This window comes from Nannobrachium achirus, assembly GCF_963921795.1.
Source record: "Nannobrachium achirus genome assembly, chromosome: 15".
Classification (NCBI taxonomy): domain Eukaryota; kingdom Metazoa; phylum Chordata; class Actinopteri; order Myctophiformes; family Myctophidae; genus Nannobrachium; species Nannobrachium achirus.
This window is the reverse complement of record NC_137822.1, coordinates 26,187,754-26,206,535: the sequence shown is the minus strand read 5'-3', so window position 1 is coordinate 26,206,535 and position 18,782 is coordinate 26,187,754. Positions and strand designations below refer to the sequence as shown.

General features: G+C 41.9%; 1 protein-coding gene across 2 annotated transcripts in view; it reads right to left on the bottom strand.

Annotated features, from left to right (window-relative positions):
* Positions 1-18,104, bottom strand: part of rimbp2a (RIMS binding protein 2a) — a gene marked incomplete at its 3' end in the record, with an annotated part of 49,367 nt that extends 31,263 nt beyond the window's left edge. The window contains exons 1-5 of one of the 2 annotated variants that reach the window (XM_080743192.1): positions 18,072-18,104; positions 17,188-17,283; positions 14,992-15,071; positions 13,786-13,895; positions 2,788-3,606 (exon numbers count right to left, since the gene is read on the bottom strand). In XM_080743192.1, coding sequence (XP_080599318.1) covers positions 2,788-3,606; positions 13,786-13,895; positions 14,992-15,071 — 1,009 coding nt within the window. In that variant the 5' untranslated portion in view covers positions 17,188-17,283; positions 18,072-18,104. Of the gene's footprint in view, positions 1-2,787; positions 3,607-13,785; positions 13,896-14,991; positions 15,072-17,187; positions 17,321-18,071 lie in introns of those variants that run through there. The other variant, XM_080743193.1, reaches the window with a different exon arrangement.
* Between the last annotated feature and the right edge of the window lie 678 nt (positions 18,105-18,782).

Sequence of the window (18,782 nt, the reverse complement as noted above, 5' to 3'; positions counted from 1 at the left end):
TCACAGCGCAGCACGCGCTGCAAGCTTGTAGATCTGCTATTTTTGAAAAAGTTGTGAAAATGTGTGCAAATCTTTGAATATACTGTATGTATTTTCAAAGCAAATGTTTGTAACTCAAATTTTGCTTCTGGGGGGTCCCTGGAACTAAATATTTTGAGTTGGGGGTCCATGGCCAAATACATATAATTTTGGGGGTCCTTCACATGAAAAGGTTTGAGAACCACTGACATAGTAGTCTCTCAAGAACAGACTAACTGAGCTCCATTTAAGTGAAAAGGACCTTTTCTTTGACGATGGCTAGCCAAATTGCTGACATAGAAACATAGGTTTTTCAAATAACCTTAGAAGGATTCAAAAGACACTTAAAGAATCGGGTAAAAAATTCTAATTTTCACGATTTAAAAAAAATAGCAGATCTACAAGCTCGCAGCGCGGCACTCGGTGCCGCGCTGTGAGCTTGTATATCTGCTATTTTTCATTAGTTAAAGCATAAAACAATGATACACTGTGGCATCAGAACCTTATTCAAATGCTATTTTGCCAAGATCTGGTGGATAAGTGCTGACCCCATTCAGGATAAAAAAAAAGTCCCTGACAGTCATTTTCCAAAAGCACAGTAGCAATAATAACAACAATGACAACAAACCTTAGCCAACTTATAAAGCACTAATAAGTGTTTTCCAAGTAATCCAATTAAAGAAATAATTAGGTCCTACACACATGACTATACAAGCTATAAAACAGTTTTCAAAAAAAATGAGAAAAAGAAAGAAAACGAAGCATACAACGGGATTGGACAGAGGACAGAACACTTTCCTATCCACCTGTTTCCGCCAGAATTCACTGTAGAATTATTTGTTGGACACAGCCGGTTAACAGCAGACATACCGTATTTTCCGGACTATAAGGCGCACTTAAAAGCCTTTAATTTTCTCAAAAAACTACAGTGCGTCTTATAATCCAGTGCGCCTTCTGCGCGATGCACGATGGGACGTTGGAAACAGGTGGATAACTCTTCATTGTTTTGTCCTCTGTCTTTTTAGAGATATGCGGTAATATATCTGCCTAGCCATGTTAGGTGCTAAAATGCTTTTGGGAAACCCTGCCAAAGACAGTGCTGCAAAATCCTTGTGTTCATTTAAGTGAGTGTGAAAATGGAAACTATACATTGTGATGTTTCTTTCTGACCTGTTCTGCAATATGGTGTTGGACCTGGACAAAACACAGTACACAACGGTTACACATCTCCATTCAGAACAATGGGAGGGGAAGGCACTGTGTTCTATCTAATGCCATAGATATTAGCGTAATTAGATACCACAACATAGTACTGTAAGCTAATCCTTGTCGTGTCATTCTGTTCTACAGTACACTGCAACTGACAGAAACACTAATATTCTGTATTAATAAACATAGTACAAGAACAAAGAACTTTAGCCCTGCATCCTCCATTTCCTCTGCGATTAAAACAGTAGTACTAAAGTCAAATAATAAGTAGGGCAAAAGTGAGTTTAACGTCCTTTTACGTCATGTAATGCAATCGGATATAGGACTTTTCTGTTTGGATGTATGGATTGTCAAGGCCAGAAAGTAGTTTCTTGCCACTCAGTAGGCGTAACTGCATAACTTCCGGTTATGATGATGATGTCCCACGCATACCCTCTATAGCAGTAGTAGCAGTAGTAGCAGTAGAAAGTAGTAGTAGTAATAGCAGTAGTAGCAGTAGTAGTAGTAGTAGTAGTAGTAATACTAAATACTAGTAGCACACACAGCACAGACTATTTCAATACTAGAAGGGAACATTAATATTGTCACTGTCGGGTTGAAACCTTTGTTTCCTTTGTTTCCTTTTCAGTAAATGGACATTACTGCTGAAAAATGGATCAATGGATCCAATGTAGTTATTATTTAGTCACAAGCTCGTGTTAGTATAAAATGTAAAGTAGCAAATTATAATTGTTAGTACTTTTCATTCGTTCAACATTTTTAAACCCCACAGAAAAACATTTGTCAACACACAAAACTTTTCAAAAGTAGTTAAAATAGCGGATGTGCAAGCGCACTAGTAACTACACATGGTGATGAAATGCTTTGTGAGCTTGAAGATTAGATGTTTGCTAATTTTGTGCGACACTCTTGTACAACAAAGTAGGGCATTACATTACAAAAGAAAAACAATATTTGAAATATAAAGTTACAAGGTGTCTACCCAACAGCGACAATATGATATTGTATCATATACCCAGTCCTTATTTGCGCTTGGGAGTGAAAAAAGGAGGTTGATTGGCCAGTTGACATATCTTCCCTGGGGATAATACAGCAGCTGACCAATCACTGAATCACTGCAAGCTAAAGTGTGAGTAATCTTGCTGCTGGAGGAACTCCTAATGTCACACATGGATGAAACTCGGCCACCAAACATACTGTTGATGGTTTGGTAGAATTCACAGCTGAACTGGAGTTTATCTGGACGCAAAGGAAACAAACAGAGAACTTTCTGACAGTTCACAGAATGTGTATGTAAAGGTGAGGCCATCTGTGTTTTTAACCAATTCATCCAATTCCTTAACCACACTGTTGGGGAATCCCAGCATTTTGTTTACTGGGGCAGCTCCTCATTGACAGCAATGTCAAGTAAAGTATCGATAAATGCTATTTTCTTGTCGTCTTTGTGAATAAATAAGCCTATGGGTATGTGATAAATCATTGACCGGCAACGACAAATGCACTGGAGACAATGGACATGTATCTCCGAGACAAACAATCAATCAAAATCGACTTGCTCACCCGCAGCCTGAGTACAGAACTCAACCCCAGTTTCTTTCTTCTCTCTCTGTTCCAGGGGCAGTTGCCATGGCACCTGGTGTGGCCGTGCCACCACAGTCACCTTGTACACCGTCATGGCCTTCAGGTTGTGGAAACGCAGCCTGTACCGCCCCGGTTTCACCGTGGCGTACTCCGCCCCGTCCAGGAACACCGCGTGCCCATAGTTACTGTTGCTCGGCAGCCAGGAGAGCTCTGCTGTGTCGCGCTGGATGTCGTCCACGCGCAGCCCGCACGGAGCGACCACCACGTTGGCCCCGACCAGCAAGGTGCAGCGCAGCTCGTCGGACAGGCCGCGGTCGGTGACGCACTGCGCCGAGACGCGGTGCACACAGCCGTCCAGGTCCAGCTTCTCCAGCAGACTCTTGGTCCGGCTGCCGTACGGCACGCTGGCGCGCAGCTCGCCGTCCACCAGCACATTGTAGCTGGAGATGTTACCCCAGCCCAGGGGCACCAGCGGGGGCTCCCAGGCCACGATGACACTGCGCGCCAGCTGCTTAATCAAGTTAATCTTCCGGGGGAAAGGCACAACGTCTTCGGCCAGGTCCTCGGCATCCAGCGGGCCCCCTGTCCCGTTGCTACAGGGGCCCAGGTTGTTGGCGGAGCCTAAAAGGCCATCCTGGAGGCAACAACCATCCACCCCCATCAGAGCTAAGGTGGTATGGCCCAATGGCCCCTGGTCCTCCCCTCCCTCCCCTGCCTGAATGGCCGGTTTCTCCTTGTCCTGGACAAACTCCACGAAGTTGGAGGGGACAAGCCCTCGCTGGCCATCCAGTAACTCCCCTGAGAGAGAGAGAGAGAGAGAGAGAGAGAGAGAGAGAGAGAGAGAGAGAGAGAGAGAGAGAGAGAGAGAGAGAGAGAGAGAGGTGGGGGCTGATTTAATATTATACATTTTTGGGTATATTAACTTGTATTGTAACTTGTAAAATGTATCCCTTTTGAACTTAAAAAAGAAAAGGAAACACTACTGTAAGTAACAGTAGTTCAGAGGCGATAGATAACCCTGTATATCTATACACTCAGAGAATCAGCACTTAAAGGAGAATTCTGGAGTAGCGTTTTATTTACCTTAATCTGACATTATCATATCCAAAGGCGAGGTTTTTTTTTTTGCCCACAACAGCTAAATCATGTATTGTATCGCTTTTTTGTATTTATTTATTTATCGCTCACGACGGCATCTTACTGTTCACACTCACAGTGTTTGCACTTCCTGAAGTCTTGCCAAATGCGTTTTCTCCTGTGATGCAATCCAAGGGACACCATTTTATTTTTGAGCGATTAAAATAAGTGATTTAGAATTGTACCCAACCGCGCGATCGGAGCCGCGGGGGACACAAAAAAACAAAAACTATAAAAAATAGCTCTACCACTCGTCTTGGGATATGACAACATCAGATTAAGGTAAATAAAAGGCTACTCCTGAATTCTCCTGTATACTAAATAAGCAAAATCAGACAACTGGGTTTGCATTCCATTTATTCTCATATACAGTACATTAGACCAGTGGTTCTCAACCTGTGGGTCGGGACCCCCAGGGGCGTCCTCAAATTATCTTGGGGGGTCCCCAGATGATTAAAGTTTAAGTGTATAGAGGGTATCTGCACATTTCTAAAGTGACAATTTAAGGACATATTAATACATCTAAAATGACAAATTAATCATTGGACAAATTGTCAAAAATTAGAGGCAGAAATTGTGAAAATATCTGATCTACGTTGCGAGGCGTTGTGAGCATGTAGATCTGCTATTTTCACAACAGAACCGTGTTATACAAAACGTAATGCCTGAACTCTTAGTGCTTGTCAGGGTGGGGGGACACCAGTTAAAATATGATTCTTTTGGGGGTCGTGGCCTGAAAAGGTTGAGAACCACTGCATTAGACGTCCATCCAGACAAGATATATTTTTTGAATGTTAATGAGTAGAGAAAGGTATCTGCAATAAAGCAGACAGCCCTCAACACTCCCAAGTTAGATGAAGGCTTTTAGGTGCACGGCTCAAAAAAGCATATGAGAAAGACGTAGTCGCCAGCACTCAAGGAATATCCTTTTTACATGATTTTATTTACCTCAATGGACAGTGTACGGACGTGTTTCGGCCCTTCGGCCTTCCTCAGCGTTGCAACAATGAAACATCAAGCATTGCTAGTCTTGTCTTTGCGCTGTCAGCTGGTGGTATGTCATTTCTTTTGTCCCATTTTAAAGTGTCAAGATATACGATTAATGACTACTACCTACGTGTCAAGCTCTATGTTTGCCATCTAGTTTAGTATCCTGTCTGATATCCTGCAAAGTCCTACTGCTACTGTTAATGTGGTCCTAAATTAGCATTAATTGATTCATCTTGTATTTTAACTGCACCACAGGCAAAAGAAAATTGTTTATGTAATGATGAAGACAAACATGAGGCAGAGGAAGTGATCTTTTCTGTCACACTAAATCACAGTTTCTGATGCTCGGAGGACCATGGTGGCGGCGTGACATGTGAAGCTAGTAACTATGACTCACTGAATACTTGACATTACTGCTGACCATTACACAAGCAACACTAGGGTTTGGTCTGGTCTTCAAGGAAGTAGGCCTGTCACAATTATTATATAATGGCCTATAATCGCAATTATGTCTTTTTTGCATAATCTTCAAAACCGTCATAATCATTTCCATGTTGAAAAATGTTCATGTATTCAACACGTTTTGAGATTGTAGATCGGCTATTTCCACTATTCATCTTGAAAGTATAAAGTTGTTATATATGCACGTTATTTTTCATATATGCCCTGTGCAACTTTGGTTTACAAAGTCTAAAGGCCAAACAGACATGTCATTCCTTTTCATAATTGTCCGATGCTCAACGACAGATGCGCAAATAAATCACAACTACATGAGACAATCAAGTCAAGTCATTGTGATCATCGTGACATCCCTATTATGTAGCCAGCGTTTTATTTTAATTTCTGTACAGTACGACAATACAGACTTGAAAGTTCATTGAGTTAGCTAAACCAACTAAATTGTTTTGCACTCATTAATAATCTTTTGTGAAAGGTAAGTTATCATTATTGGATTTTAATGCATTATAAAGCATGGGCTAATTTGAAAGCCAAGCTGAAAATACTCCCTGGAGAAAATACTAATTTATGAACAAAATTAAAATGTCCTTGACTTAATAACTGGACAGTTTTGTTAAGCTAGCATTAGTCTCACGTAGCCAGACAACTATTACACAATCTCCGAATGCTATATAGAGTCTGGAACGGCAGCTCCCGAACGGCGAGTATCGGAAGTAGCCAGTGCTGCACTGAACTGTAGTCCCATTGGAAACATAACAGAAACACAATAGCTCAGACAAAATCATTCGATCGACCTATTCTTGTTATGGGTGTATAGTTTAGAAAACGTTTGAAAACATCATGGAGGTAACACCAATAACACCAGAGAAAGACAAAATAACGCCCCCAGAAATATTGAAAGGAGACTTAACGCTTCCAGTAGGACATGTTATTGCTACTGCACCAAGGGAGCGGTTGCGTCACATCCGCTTTATCTCGCACTCATCGTTTCTATTTCCTTGCCCCAGACTGTTGACAGGAGCATTTCCCAAATCACGGAGTCAACAGTCTGGCCACGCGAGACTAAGCTAGCATTGACTTAATTATTGTCACATTGGCCGCCATTGTCCAACGCTTGGTCTTTTCATTGTTTTATTATAGACTGCGGTTTCCCATGGTACATCTGGAGCTGCCTATGTGTCTGCTCAGACCAATGTTGTGATATTCAGAAGAATGGATTTATCTGGATTTATCTAATTCCAGATTGTGTTTTCGTCAAAACAAGCTTTTTTCAATGGACCATAACTAGGATGGATCGTTTAATCGGTTAAAAATGTCACAATTATTGATTATTTTTACAGTATATATTTATGGAAAATTGTAGATTTTGCCTTATTAAAAATAATTTTAACTCTCTCTCTCTCTCTTTTGGGGTTGTTTTGTTTTTCTGTTGGGAAGGTTTGTTGTGAGGGACCAACTAGGAAATTCTAAAATGTTCTACTGTGCTTGCTGTGCGTATGGTTTGAACCACAATTATGACAGAATATAAATTTCTAAGTTTCAATGTAAGGGGAGCGAATATACCGCATAAGCGAACCAGCATTTTGGGGGTTTTGCGATCTAAATCAATTGACTTTGCATTTATACAGGAGTCTCATCTTTTAAAAGAGCATTCCAACCGATTGGCTAATAAACATTATCGTGTTTTAGCCTTTTCAGCTGCTTCTTCCAAAACCAAGGGAGTAGCCATATTGGCTAGACGTAACCTTAGGTTGGATTTTTTGGGTGATTGGTCTGACAGTGACGGGAGGATAGCTGTTGCTAAAATCCGCTTGGAGGGTAAAATGCTAGCACTAGTCTCTGTGTATGCTCCAAATGTTTTAGACAAAGAGTTTTACAAATTACTAACTAAAACCTTATTGGAACTGACGGATTTCAAATTCATTGTTGGTGCTGACTTCAATGCAACATGGCAACATAACCTAGATAGATCCACTGGGGTAGAAAGCAGAGAACAAGCACTAGCGTCTGCAGAACTACGTGCTTGGGCAAACTCAACTGGCTTACTTGACATCTGGCGTTTAATGAACCCAACGGTTAGAGATTTTTCTTTTCTGTCGGGTAGGCATGCTTCATTCTCTAGGATCGATTACGTTTTTGCCCCTGTTAGCTTGTTTCATAAAATTGCCAAGGTAGAGTTGCTCCCAATGTCACTCTCGGATCACAAGGCGGTGCTGTGTGTTGCTTCACTGAAACAGGTTATAGATAAAGCTCCTAGATGGCGGTTTAACACCACACTGCTGCGCGATGCGGCATTTGTAGCTCAGTTTCAAACTGGTTTGCGCGAATTTATAAATATCAATACAGGCTCAGTTGAGGATCCCAGAATTCTTTGGGATGCAATTAAAGGCTTTATCAGGAGTAATACAACCCTCTATGCGTCCACTCAGAGAAAATTAAGGTCAGCCAAACTGGTGGAATTGGAATCTCGGTTTTCTACTTTGGATAATTCTCTCCAAAATAACTTTGATGTTAGTACAGCAACCCAGAGGGAGCTAGTTAAGAAAGAAATTAACTCCATTCTCAAGCGCCGCTCAGAATTTCAAATGAAACGCACAAGGCAAAACTACTATTTTAATAGTGCAAGACCCAGTCACTTACTGGCTTTACGTCTTAGATCCAATGAGCATTTTGCTGATATTGTTAGTGTCAAATCAACAACTGGAGCCATGGTTACAGAACCCAAAGAGGTCAATGCCACGTTTCGTGCTTTTTATGATGAGCTCTACACCTCCGAGGTCATTCACGATGATGCAGTATGCAATGATTTTTTATCCAACATACAGTTACCAACCCTTAGCGAGGCGGATGCGGAAGCCTTAGATAGACCGCTCCATCTGGCGGAATTACAGGAAGCTGTGCTCGCAATGCGTAGGGGCAAGTCGCCTGGTTTGGATGGGATACCCCCTGAACTTTATGCCATCTTTTGGGAAGATCTAGGTCAGCTGATGCTAGACATGTTTCGATATGCAATTGAAAGTGGCTCTTTCTCCAGGGATGTGAATGTAGCTATTATATCATTATTGTTGAAGAAGAACAAGGATCCCACAGATTGCGCAAGCTATAGACCGCTTTCACTTTTGAATTCTGATCTAAAAGTTTTTGCTAAGGTGCTTGCGCGTCGCTTGCAGGGTTTTATGACCACCTTAGTACACTGTGATCAGACAGGTTTCATAGGAACTAGACTAGCCTCTGATAATACTAGACGACTATTGCATATCATCGATAGGGCTAAGGAGCTGAGGACCCCCGCCGCAGTGTTGTCGCTCGATGCGATGAAAGCATTTGATCGTCTGGAATGGTCTTACCTGTGGGCTGTACTAGATAAAATGGGATTTGGTGCTTCATTCATACATTTTGTTAAAGTACTTTATTCTAATCCGTCAGCCATGGTCCTAACCGGTAAGATCTGTTCGCCGCTATTCACGATTGGCAGATCTTCAAGGCAGGGTTGTCCCCTTAGTCCTCTCCTTTTCGCACTTTCACTCGAACCCTTGGCTCAGACAGTGCGTCAGTCTGCAGATATTACTCCTGTTTCGATTAACAACACACAGCATCGCATTTCCCTATATGCTGATGATATTCTACTGTTCCTTGAGAATGCACCACAGTCAATTACTCACGTCCTTCAAATTTTTGATCAGTTCAGTTCCATTTCCGGCTACAAAATTAATTGGACGAAGTCAGCCCTTCTACCTCTAAATGATCAGATGAGATCTGCTATCCTGCCGCCCATAATCCCAGTAGTAAGCCAATTCAAATATCTTGGCATAGATATTTTCCCCTCTCTTCAGGCTATTGTTAAGAACAACTATGGTGACACTCTAAATAAGATTTGTCTTGATTTAGATAGATGGTCATCTTTGCCCAACTCTCTCCAAGCTCGAGTTTCAATCATAAAGATGAATGTTCTTCCTAGGGTTAACTTTGTAAGCTCTATGCTCCCTTTGCCACCACCGCCGCAATACTGGAATAAGCTTCACTCTTCGATATCTAAGTTTGTGTGGAAAGGGAAACGCCCTCGTCTTAAACTTTCTCTATTACAACGTGCTAGAGATGATGGCGGCCTTTCATTGCCCAACTTTAAATTTTATTATTGGGCCTTCACGCTCCGCCCCCTTTTAAATTGGTTTAACCCAGCAAATAAGGTTTCTTGGAGAGAGCTTGAGGAGAGTTTAGTGCAGCCTGTTGAATTGAGAGATCTTATCTATTCAAACATAACTACACATCAATGCAAAGTTCGCTTTGGACCTATCATTTCTCATTTAGTGGCAGTATGGAGGGCAGCTGAAAAGATGTGTAAGATTGATTGTAAATGGAACTTATTTTCCCCAGTGTTCAATAATCAAAGACTTTTAATCGAGGATCGCCCCATTCGCTTTCCAAGGTGGAGGGCTAAGGGGATTCGTACATTAGGGGACTTATTTGATAGAAATGGTTTACGACCTTTTCGAGATTTGTGTGACATCTTCAATCTGCCTGGAAATACCCTTTTTTTCTACTTCCAACTGAGAACGTCCATGAGGACCTATGGGGTCCCATGGCAAGCTCCCCTTAGATTGCACCCCTTCCATGAGTTTATCTGTGATGGTAACAGAACAAGAGGTTTGGTTTCCACCCTCTATGGTTTTTTATTAGACTGTAGTTATGGGCCCCTATCTGTTGATACTGTTTGGAGGAATGATGTACCAAATTTGGACCCTGACTTTTGTTGGGACACAGTATGGTCTAACATTAGGCTATCTTCTAGAAATCCAGACCATCAACAAATTCATTTAAATTCTGTTCATCGGACTTATTTAACTCCCCGCAGACTATGTGCTATGAGGATTTTGAATAATCCCAACTGCACTCTCTGCGCCTCAAATAGTATTGGTACCTTCCTTCACATGGTTTGGGAATGCCCAAATGTGTCGTCATTCTGGAATATGGTTGCCTCCAAACTTTCAACTATTTTTAGTATCAATATCATATCTTCTCCTTCTTTATTTTTATTAAATGACGTCTCACAGTTGCAACTAAACAATATACGCAAGCGCATCTTCTTTGCTGGTGTAACGGCGGCGAAGAAGATGGTAGCTACGCGGTGGAAACCTCCTCATACGTTAACGTTTCGCCAGTGGGCCTTAACCTTTCTAGATATAGTATATTTAGAGCAGTCGATAGCAAGGTTACACGGAGCAAAAGAAGAAAACATTAATATGTGGTCGGACATTGCAGATAAGCTTAAGGCTATGATTCAAGAAATCACTATATAGTGGTAACAGCCTAGCACAGGCATGCACTATTGTACATTCCGTGTTGGTCCGGGGAAAGGGGGTGGGTGGGTTTTCTTTTCCTTTTCTTGTTTTACTATTGTTTGTGTTGTTTGTCTGTTAATTGCATTTTTCTTTTGATTATGGAAAATAAAAATATTTGATAACAAAAAAAAAAAAAAACTCTCTCTCTCTCTCTCTCTCTCTCTCTGTGGGGATGACTGATTTACGTATACTGTGTACATTGATTAAGCGGAGGCACAACAAGTGTCCAGTCACACCCAGCTCAGAGTCCATTTCGTTTGGATTCGGGCCAGGTTTGACTGCTTACATCAGCCATCACCCACACACCACAGAGAGACTGTGCAAGTCCCTGAAGACGTTAGTTTTTCCTCCCTGCATTCCTGACACTATCTTCGACGCTGTCTTCGGCAAACTGACGGCTGTGCGTGTGCGTGTGTGTGTGTGTGTGTGTGTGTGTGTGTGTGTGTGTGTGTGAGAGAGAGAGAGAGAGAGAGAGGTGATTTAGGCCTAGACTTATTGAATGCTTTAACCAGTGAGAAATAGCAGATATACAAGCTCACAGCGCAGCGCTGCGAGCTTGTAGATCTGCTATTTTTGGAAAAAGTCGTGAAAATGTGTGCAAATCTTTGAATATGTATTTTCAAAGCGAACGTTTTGTATCTCAAATTTAGCTTCTGGGGGGTCTCTGGAACTAAATATTTTGAGATGGGGGTCCTTGGCCAAATACCATTTTGGGGGTCCTTCACATGAAAAGGTTTGAGAACCACTGACATAGTAGTCTCTCAAGAACAGACTAACTGAGCGCCACTTAAGTGAAAAGGACCTTTTCTTTGACGACATGGAAACATAGGTTTTTCAAAAAATCTTAGGATTCAAAAGACAATCGGGTCAAAATTCTAATTTTCACGATGTTTCAAAAATAGCAGATCTACAAGCTCGCAGTGCGGCACTCGGTGCCGCGCTGTGAGCTTGTATATCTGCTATTTTTCAATAGTTAAAGCATAAAATAATAATACACAATAATGCGTACCCGTTCTAAATGGGTTAAGCAGAGGCTTGTTGGATTAGCCATTGAACTAAAAAGAACCATGGTCCCCATCTTGACAAGAGCTTGGTCTGAGCCTTCAGCCTGCCTCCCCAGGGGTGTAAACACAAGTTGTTGTTTTTTTCTCCAGGATGCAAGGCCATCTTACCAGTCACCACCCACAGACGGTGACTCACAACAACTCACAACATGACTGCATAGGGCTGGGGCTGGGCTGGCCGGGGAGCATACTAGCTGTAAGGCTAATGATAATCTTATAGAGAAGCCGTCATAATGCTAATATCTAGGGGTGCGTCAGTTAATCGTACTAACTAATGCAACCAATTATTTAACCAGTAAGACTCCCTAATCGGAAGGCAATGGTAGCCAATCAGGAGGGAATATGGGAAATGGGACATGACTTTAGAGATACTGTGTACCGCTTTGCGTGATTTTAGGGCAAAATCTGTAGGAGTAGTGTCCAAAAATGTTTGTTTTTTTGCAAGAATCGGCCTCATGGTGGCGCTAGAAGAGGGCCAAGGAGTGTGTGTGCAAAGTTTGGCCTGGTTTGGGGCAGCGGCGGCAGAGATATGAGTAGGGCAAAAGTGTGACGGCACGTGTGACGTGTGACGGACAGACTGACTGACTGACTGTTTTGATAGTAACTGACCGTCAAATATATAATATATATATATATATATATATATATATATATATATATATATATATATATATATATATATATAAATAATAATCAAATTATGTTTTTCTTGCATGCAGTAGCGAATATTAGCAGATAAGCTCAAAAAGTGTTGAATCGCGACTTGGTAGTTTATTGATAGATATTGTTGCTACTTTTGTGTGACACCAATGTATGACAAAGTATAAAATACAACTTAAGTAGTTAATCAGTCTATTAAATTTTGATTGTAAAAAATATATATATTCAATTTAGCTTCTCTGTAATTTGATATTTAAAAAAAAGGAATGGATAGAATAATCAATAGTTGCAGCCCTAATGAAATTACAATCAGTGCAAAAAGCGTACAGGAATTTGCCTTGGTGACATAGATGCTGAGAGTGCCAGTTTAAAACATGTCACAGTAAATGTTGACAAACGGAAGGACGCAGGCTGCTGTTACTATTATTACATCATGTGTAAGATCGGATGAGACAATGTCATACAGGCTTGATGTGACCGCTGCACATTCCGTACAACAGTTCAGGGCATCCCTGTCTCCTCCAGGCTAGAACGATGGGGCTTAATCACATGACATCGCTGTCAGTTGGAAAAGCCTTGCATGTCCAAAACCGTTACTTTTCAGAAAATGGAAAGAATCACCTGTGTTCCAATTGCTCGAGCATAGTTATTTAGCCACAAGCTCTTGTTAGTACTTTTCATTGGTTAAATATCCTATATCAAAATTGCCTCATATAATGATGGGGTACGGTGGCACAGTTGGTAGTGCTGTTGCCTCACAGCTAGAAGGTCCTGGGTTCGATTCCTGCGGGTGCACGCTGTGGGCGTGTTCTCTCCTCCGCGTCATCAGCACCCACACTAGGTGGGGTTGGCGAAAGGGCCTTTCTGTGTGGAGTTTGCAAGTTCTCCCCGTGTCTCCTAGGGTAGACACCCTCACAAAAACATGCAGGGTTTCTATAATGCCTCCCCCTGGCCAGCCGGGGGGCCTACTGGTTGGAATAACGTGTTCCTTCCACGCGCTACGTCCAAACCGGGGAAATCCCCCGTCAGGTGAAAAGAAGCAACTTGGACTACTCATGCACTGAAGGAAGCATGAGGTCAGTCTGTTGTCTCCCCAGGTGCGGCAGAGGGAGAGCAGAAACCAGGATTACAGGTTAGGTAATTGGCACTGGGTGAAAAAATGGGTTACAAAATTGTGGGATCAAAATTATAAAGGGAAACAAAAAGGATTTGAATGAGAATGGCCTTTCCATTTATAAAATAACAGTTCAGTGGAGCAAGGAGCCTGGCGTTTGATTCAGATTTTATTGTGCATATTATCCACATTTGATCACAATTCAGCCTTTTACCTTCATAGAAGCCATCATCGTCCATGTTGCCATACACGTACAGGTATTTCCCAGCCACAAGGGGGAGCTCTGCTTCGGGGTGCTCATTTGGTCCATCATAAGGGTTATAACTGAAAGGAGAAAGACCATTGTTGTTGCTGTTGTTGTTACATTTGTAATGTAAAACATATGATGTAAAGTGATACATTACGATTATTAATTAGCTCATTGAAGAATGCATGTGTTTGACAAACCAAAGGCAAAAGAGGCAAATTCTTTTTGCAAACAACCCTTGGTGTATTTTATAATATAGGCTACCGAACTTTTAATTAATATATGTATATTGTACAGGACTACAGTCTCACAATTTACGATTGTGTAATGCAATTTTATAGATCTTTGGCTATTTTCTTTGTTATGTTTGCTCTTATTGCATTGTTTTCTTCTGGGGATCCATGGCACAAAAAAAAAAAAAGATTTTCCACCGCCTGGTATACCACAATACGGCTGTTACCGTCCCCAGCCCTAATGGGCATAAAATGGACGCAGACAGACATATACAGATAATTGCTCATAACAACCACACCAGCTTGTCTAATGAAGTACTGTCAACCTCCCAGATACATGAAAACCAGAAAAAGTACAAAACTACGACACAGACTCTTTAACACTTATATTGCAATGATTTTTTCTCTTCAATGTCTCGCGTTGCCATGGTTACCATAGACTTCCATGTAATTGTGCAATTGTGTAAAAAGTGCATGCCCATGCCTAGATGATGCACCACGTGTGTAGATGCTGTTCACAGCTTTCAAACAAAAAAATCCGCTTGGAAATCCGTTCAGGCATTCATGATTTATCAGCCATTATGTTTTCTTCAGATGTAAACAAACATGGCTGCCATGTTTGAAAGAATTGGTATGAAAAAAAAAAATTGAAAAAAAAATACAAACTCGGGAAACTCGGGGTTGGCACCATATGTGTTAACTAACTGACCCATAAATTTATCATGCACTGTATACTGTACATCTGCTGCTATGCTCACGCTCAGTTACCATGTGTAATTGTCGATATTTCTTTTGTCCTTGTTTTTGATCTCCTTTCCCCCTTCCCCATCTATGGAAATAATTATATGATGGGAACTATGCACGAAAACTAATTTCACCCACTTTTTACTCTGTAAACCTGTGATGTGACAGTAAAGCCGATTTGTGTTCTGCTTCTCACCTGTAACGGGCAGTGCAGAGGCGGACCTGGCCTGTGTAGCGAGGCTTGGACCTGGGTGAAGGGTTGACCTCATCCTCCATCTGTTGAAGGGCATGGGAATCTAGTCATTCACATTGACAAAACGCCATTCAAAACCAAAACTCCAACGTGGCTGCAAGCACGCAAAGCAATCATGGACAATGCAACAGCACGAGGACTTGACCAGCTGGTGGCCTCTACATCAGTACCATGCCATTTTACCATGTCTTACATATTACCGGTGTTATGTTTTCCACAAAGCCCATGAAAGTGTGTTTGACAGCAAGAAATGTGTTACATGTTAGCCTTTTGGCTTAATTCATCTTGAATGGCTATGCATCAAACTAGGGGTGCAACAGCTAATCACAAACAACCAATTTAATCAATTATACAATTATAACCATCGATTATAGGGGTCTAGTGCAGTGATTCTCAAATTTCAAGATCTCCCCTTAACTCTGACAGTGTACAAATGTGTATTTTGTACACTGGGTCCATTTGGTTCCATTTGTACACTGTCAGCGTTACAGACTAACCTAGAGAGTCCCTGAAATCCACTTTGAGAACCACTGGTCCAGTGCATTGTAACAGGGAAAGACTCCTGCATTCTCCGATCTACTTACGGTAGTTACTTTATTGTTCAACGAGTTATAAAAAAGTGATTAATCATTGACATATACACATTCAAATGTTTTTTTTTACTCGCTTCGCAATTATTAAAAAAAGTAACCGACAGAATAATCGCTAAGGAAATAATCAATAGTTGCAGCCCTACAAGAAGCATTCTAAATACTAAGCCAGCATTATGACTTTTAGATTCAGATCGTCCTCTACGAGAAGGGAGAGGAGACAGTGCATGATGTGACATGATGCACGCACGCACGCACACACACACAAGTAGTGCACACACATACATGGATGACACGTATTGTCATCCATATTGTTGTTGTCGGGCAGAAACCTTGTATCTCTATATTTCAACCTTTTATGTTATTTAATGCATCAAACAAGATTGTCATGCAAAAGAAGCCAATCCCCAAGCTTGTGATTTACACAGACCGCGAAAAGGGGCGGTATACTCAGGCAGGTAAGAGAGGCTTGGCTTTAGGGGAAATGGGCGTGAACAGTAAAAAAGGCCAGATCGCCATCTGATTTTAAAGTTGCAACCAGCCGATTCCCCCAGGGTGTCATCCCTTAGTATGGGTCCGTTTTCACCGTTGTCTTAGTATGGGTCTGTTATCACCGTTGTCATCCAGGCTCAGAAGTCGGTATACTGGCTACCAAGGAGGACCGGTTATCACCGATGGTCTTGTCACTGCAATGCACATGCGCCAACGCCAACACACGTTCAGAGGAATAATGTACTCGTTTCCTCAGCGGGAATCAAACCCAGGCCTTTGGATTCCCTGCTAAACAACGCTGCTGAGTGAGCTAACCAGGCAGCTGGCTGACTTTTTGTTGTTGTTTTGTCTTAACTTGGACCATGCAAACTAGGGAGGTATAATATTTACTATTCTGTCCATAGCGGCACATATATCGCTAGCGGCGCTGAGTCGGCTCATGCGACGTACACACCGGCTCATCGTCGCCTGAGACGGCTTGCTTCCGTCGTGGTATCGTCAAATAAAACAAACATTTCGGCGGCGCCTCCATCTCAGTAGCGTCCTCTGTAAGAGCGCATGGCTAGTAATCCCAACCTGGTGGTCTCGAATCCTAGCGTGGTTATGACTTTTTATTCCCCAGAACGTGTGATGACGCATGCGCATTGCAGTGATGAGACCATGGGTGACCGGTCTACTAGGAGGCTGGTAGACCGGTCTGCCAGCCTCCTGGTAGCCAGTAGACAGACTACTGGGCCTTAGCTAAGGGATGACAACGGTGATAACAGACCCATACTAAGGGATGATAATGTAGGTATCGGGTGCAGCAACATACACATTCATAGATCTCATACTGTAGAATCAAATTCGCTGTCTATGAAACATTGTTCAAAGGAGCTGCATAACACATGTTATTTAATACTGCAGTTTTTATTGTTTCGCTTGCCGCAAGCTGCTATAAATATCACGGTAAAAATATGAATGTAATTTGTTTCTTATTTAATTCTGAAAGTCAAAATGGTTAAAGCTCAAAGAGGAGATTTCTGCCCGACAGCGACAATATGTCAACCCGACACACCTCCGAGGGTGTTGCCCGTCGAGGGCTGCTGGGATGGTCTGTCGTCACGGTGTTGGGTTTGACGGACAGCTGATCTAGCCAATCTCTGTCTCCGGTCTGCGGTGGGCGGAGGAAGAACTGGGTGATCAGTGAAGGCGTGTTTGCCACACTCTCATTGCCTGGGAAACATTGATTTCCATAGCAAATAAACAGCTTCTATTTCAATGCTGATGGTATGGCTTCTGTTGCAGCGAGTATAAAGCAATAACCAGTGGTGGGAAATAAGTACATTTACTGTACAATTTTGAGGTACTTTTACTTTGCCTGAGTACAGGTAGTTAAAATGTTCAATACTTTAAACTTTTACTTCACTCCATCTCAGATAACAAAACACAAACGCAAGTTACAAATATCTAAATGAGGAACATAAAAAAGTAAATCATTTTGCCATAATTTGACCAAGTAGTATTTGACAAAAAATCTAATAAATAATAATAATAATAATAGACAGGTGTATATAATTCAACACTGTTTCAACAAATACCCATGCAGAGGCCTGTTAGAATGTTAATGTGGGAGATTTGTATTCACGATTGATTGGATGCAGCAAATGTTTGTACATTTACACAAATCTATTCTAACCAACAGGATCCTAATGGTATTTGCAGTACAGTTTAGCATGGAGTTGGAGTTTCCTAATATTTTTATCTATTCTAGTAAAGCAAAAAATATTTTCGGAGCACATGAAAATGAACGCAAGAGATTTCATTGCATTGTTTCTAGGTTCTGACTGCAATGGAGATATAGTAGCTACAATTAAGTCTTTGAATCTTCAATCTTGTTACTACTGGCCAGTGGTGTAAAGTAACTAAGTACATTTACTTAAGTACTATACTTAAGCCCACCTTGTGCTTCGTGTGTGTCCAGTCCGTTGAGAAACTGCGAGACTTTGTCCGGAGAGAGGGGAAACCAGGATGTGGAGTCTGGAGAGAGGGGAAACCGGGATGTGGAGTCTGGGTCAGAGCAGGGACGTGCAGAGAATATTAGAGAGGCAGGGGCTGAAATTTCTAAAAGGGCCTTTTGGTGAAAATGTTGAAAATAGCAGACCTCCAAGCTCACAACGTGTCGCGGCGCAACACGTTGTGAGCTTGGAGGTCGGCTATTTTCGGTGCTTGATACCACACTGAACTAAGCATAATCAAGTCAATACTGGATAGAGGGCAATTCTTTCAACATAAGATGCTGCATTCAAGTTCAGGAGAGTTTGGACAAGGTCATTCTCTCGAATGCTGCCTTCAGGTAGCGCATGGAAAGGGGACATTTGCGTTTCTATCACCATAGTAAAAACTGCATTCATGGTCTGGAGAGGGCACTTTTTTACACACGGATAAAAGGGCAGGGGCTCAAGCCCCCTTTGATGTCTATGTGTGCACGTGCCTGGGTCAGAGTGAAGGACATCCACGGTATCTGGTGGCCCCTGGCGCAGGTTCAGCAGCGTTTTGGAGAGCTGGTGGAACTGCTCATTCTGTGACCTGCATTTCTGTTCCAGGTCACAAACCTTGACCTTTCACAGTGCAAGAAAGTGAGAGTGAAAAGGGAGAGGGGAGGAGTCAGCC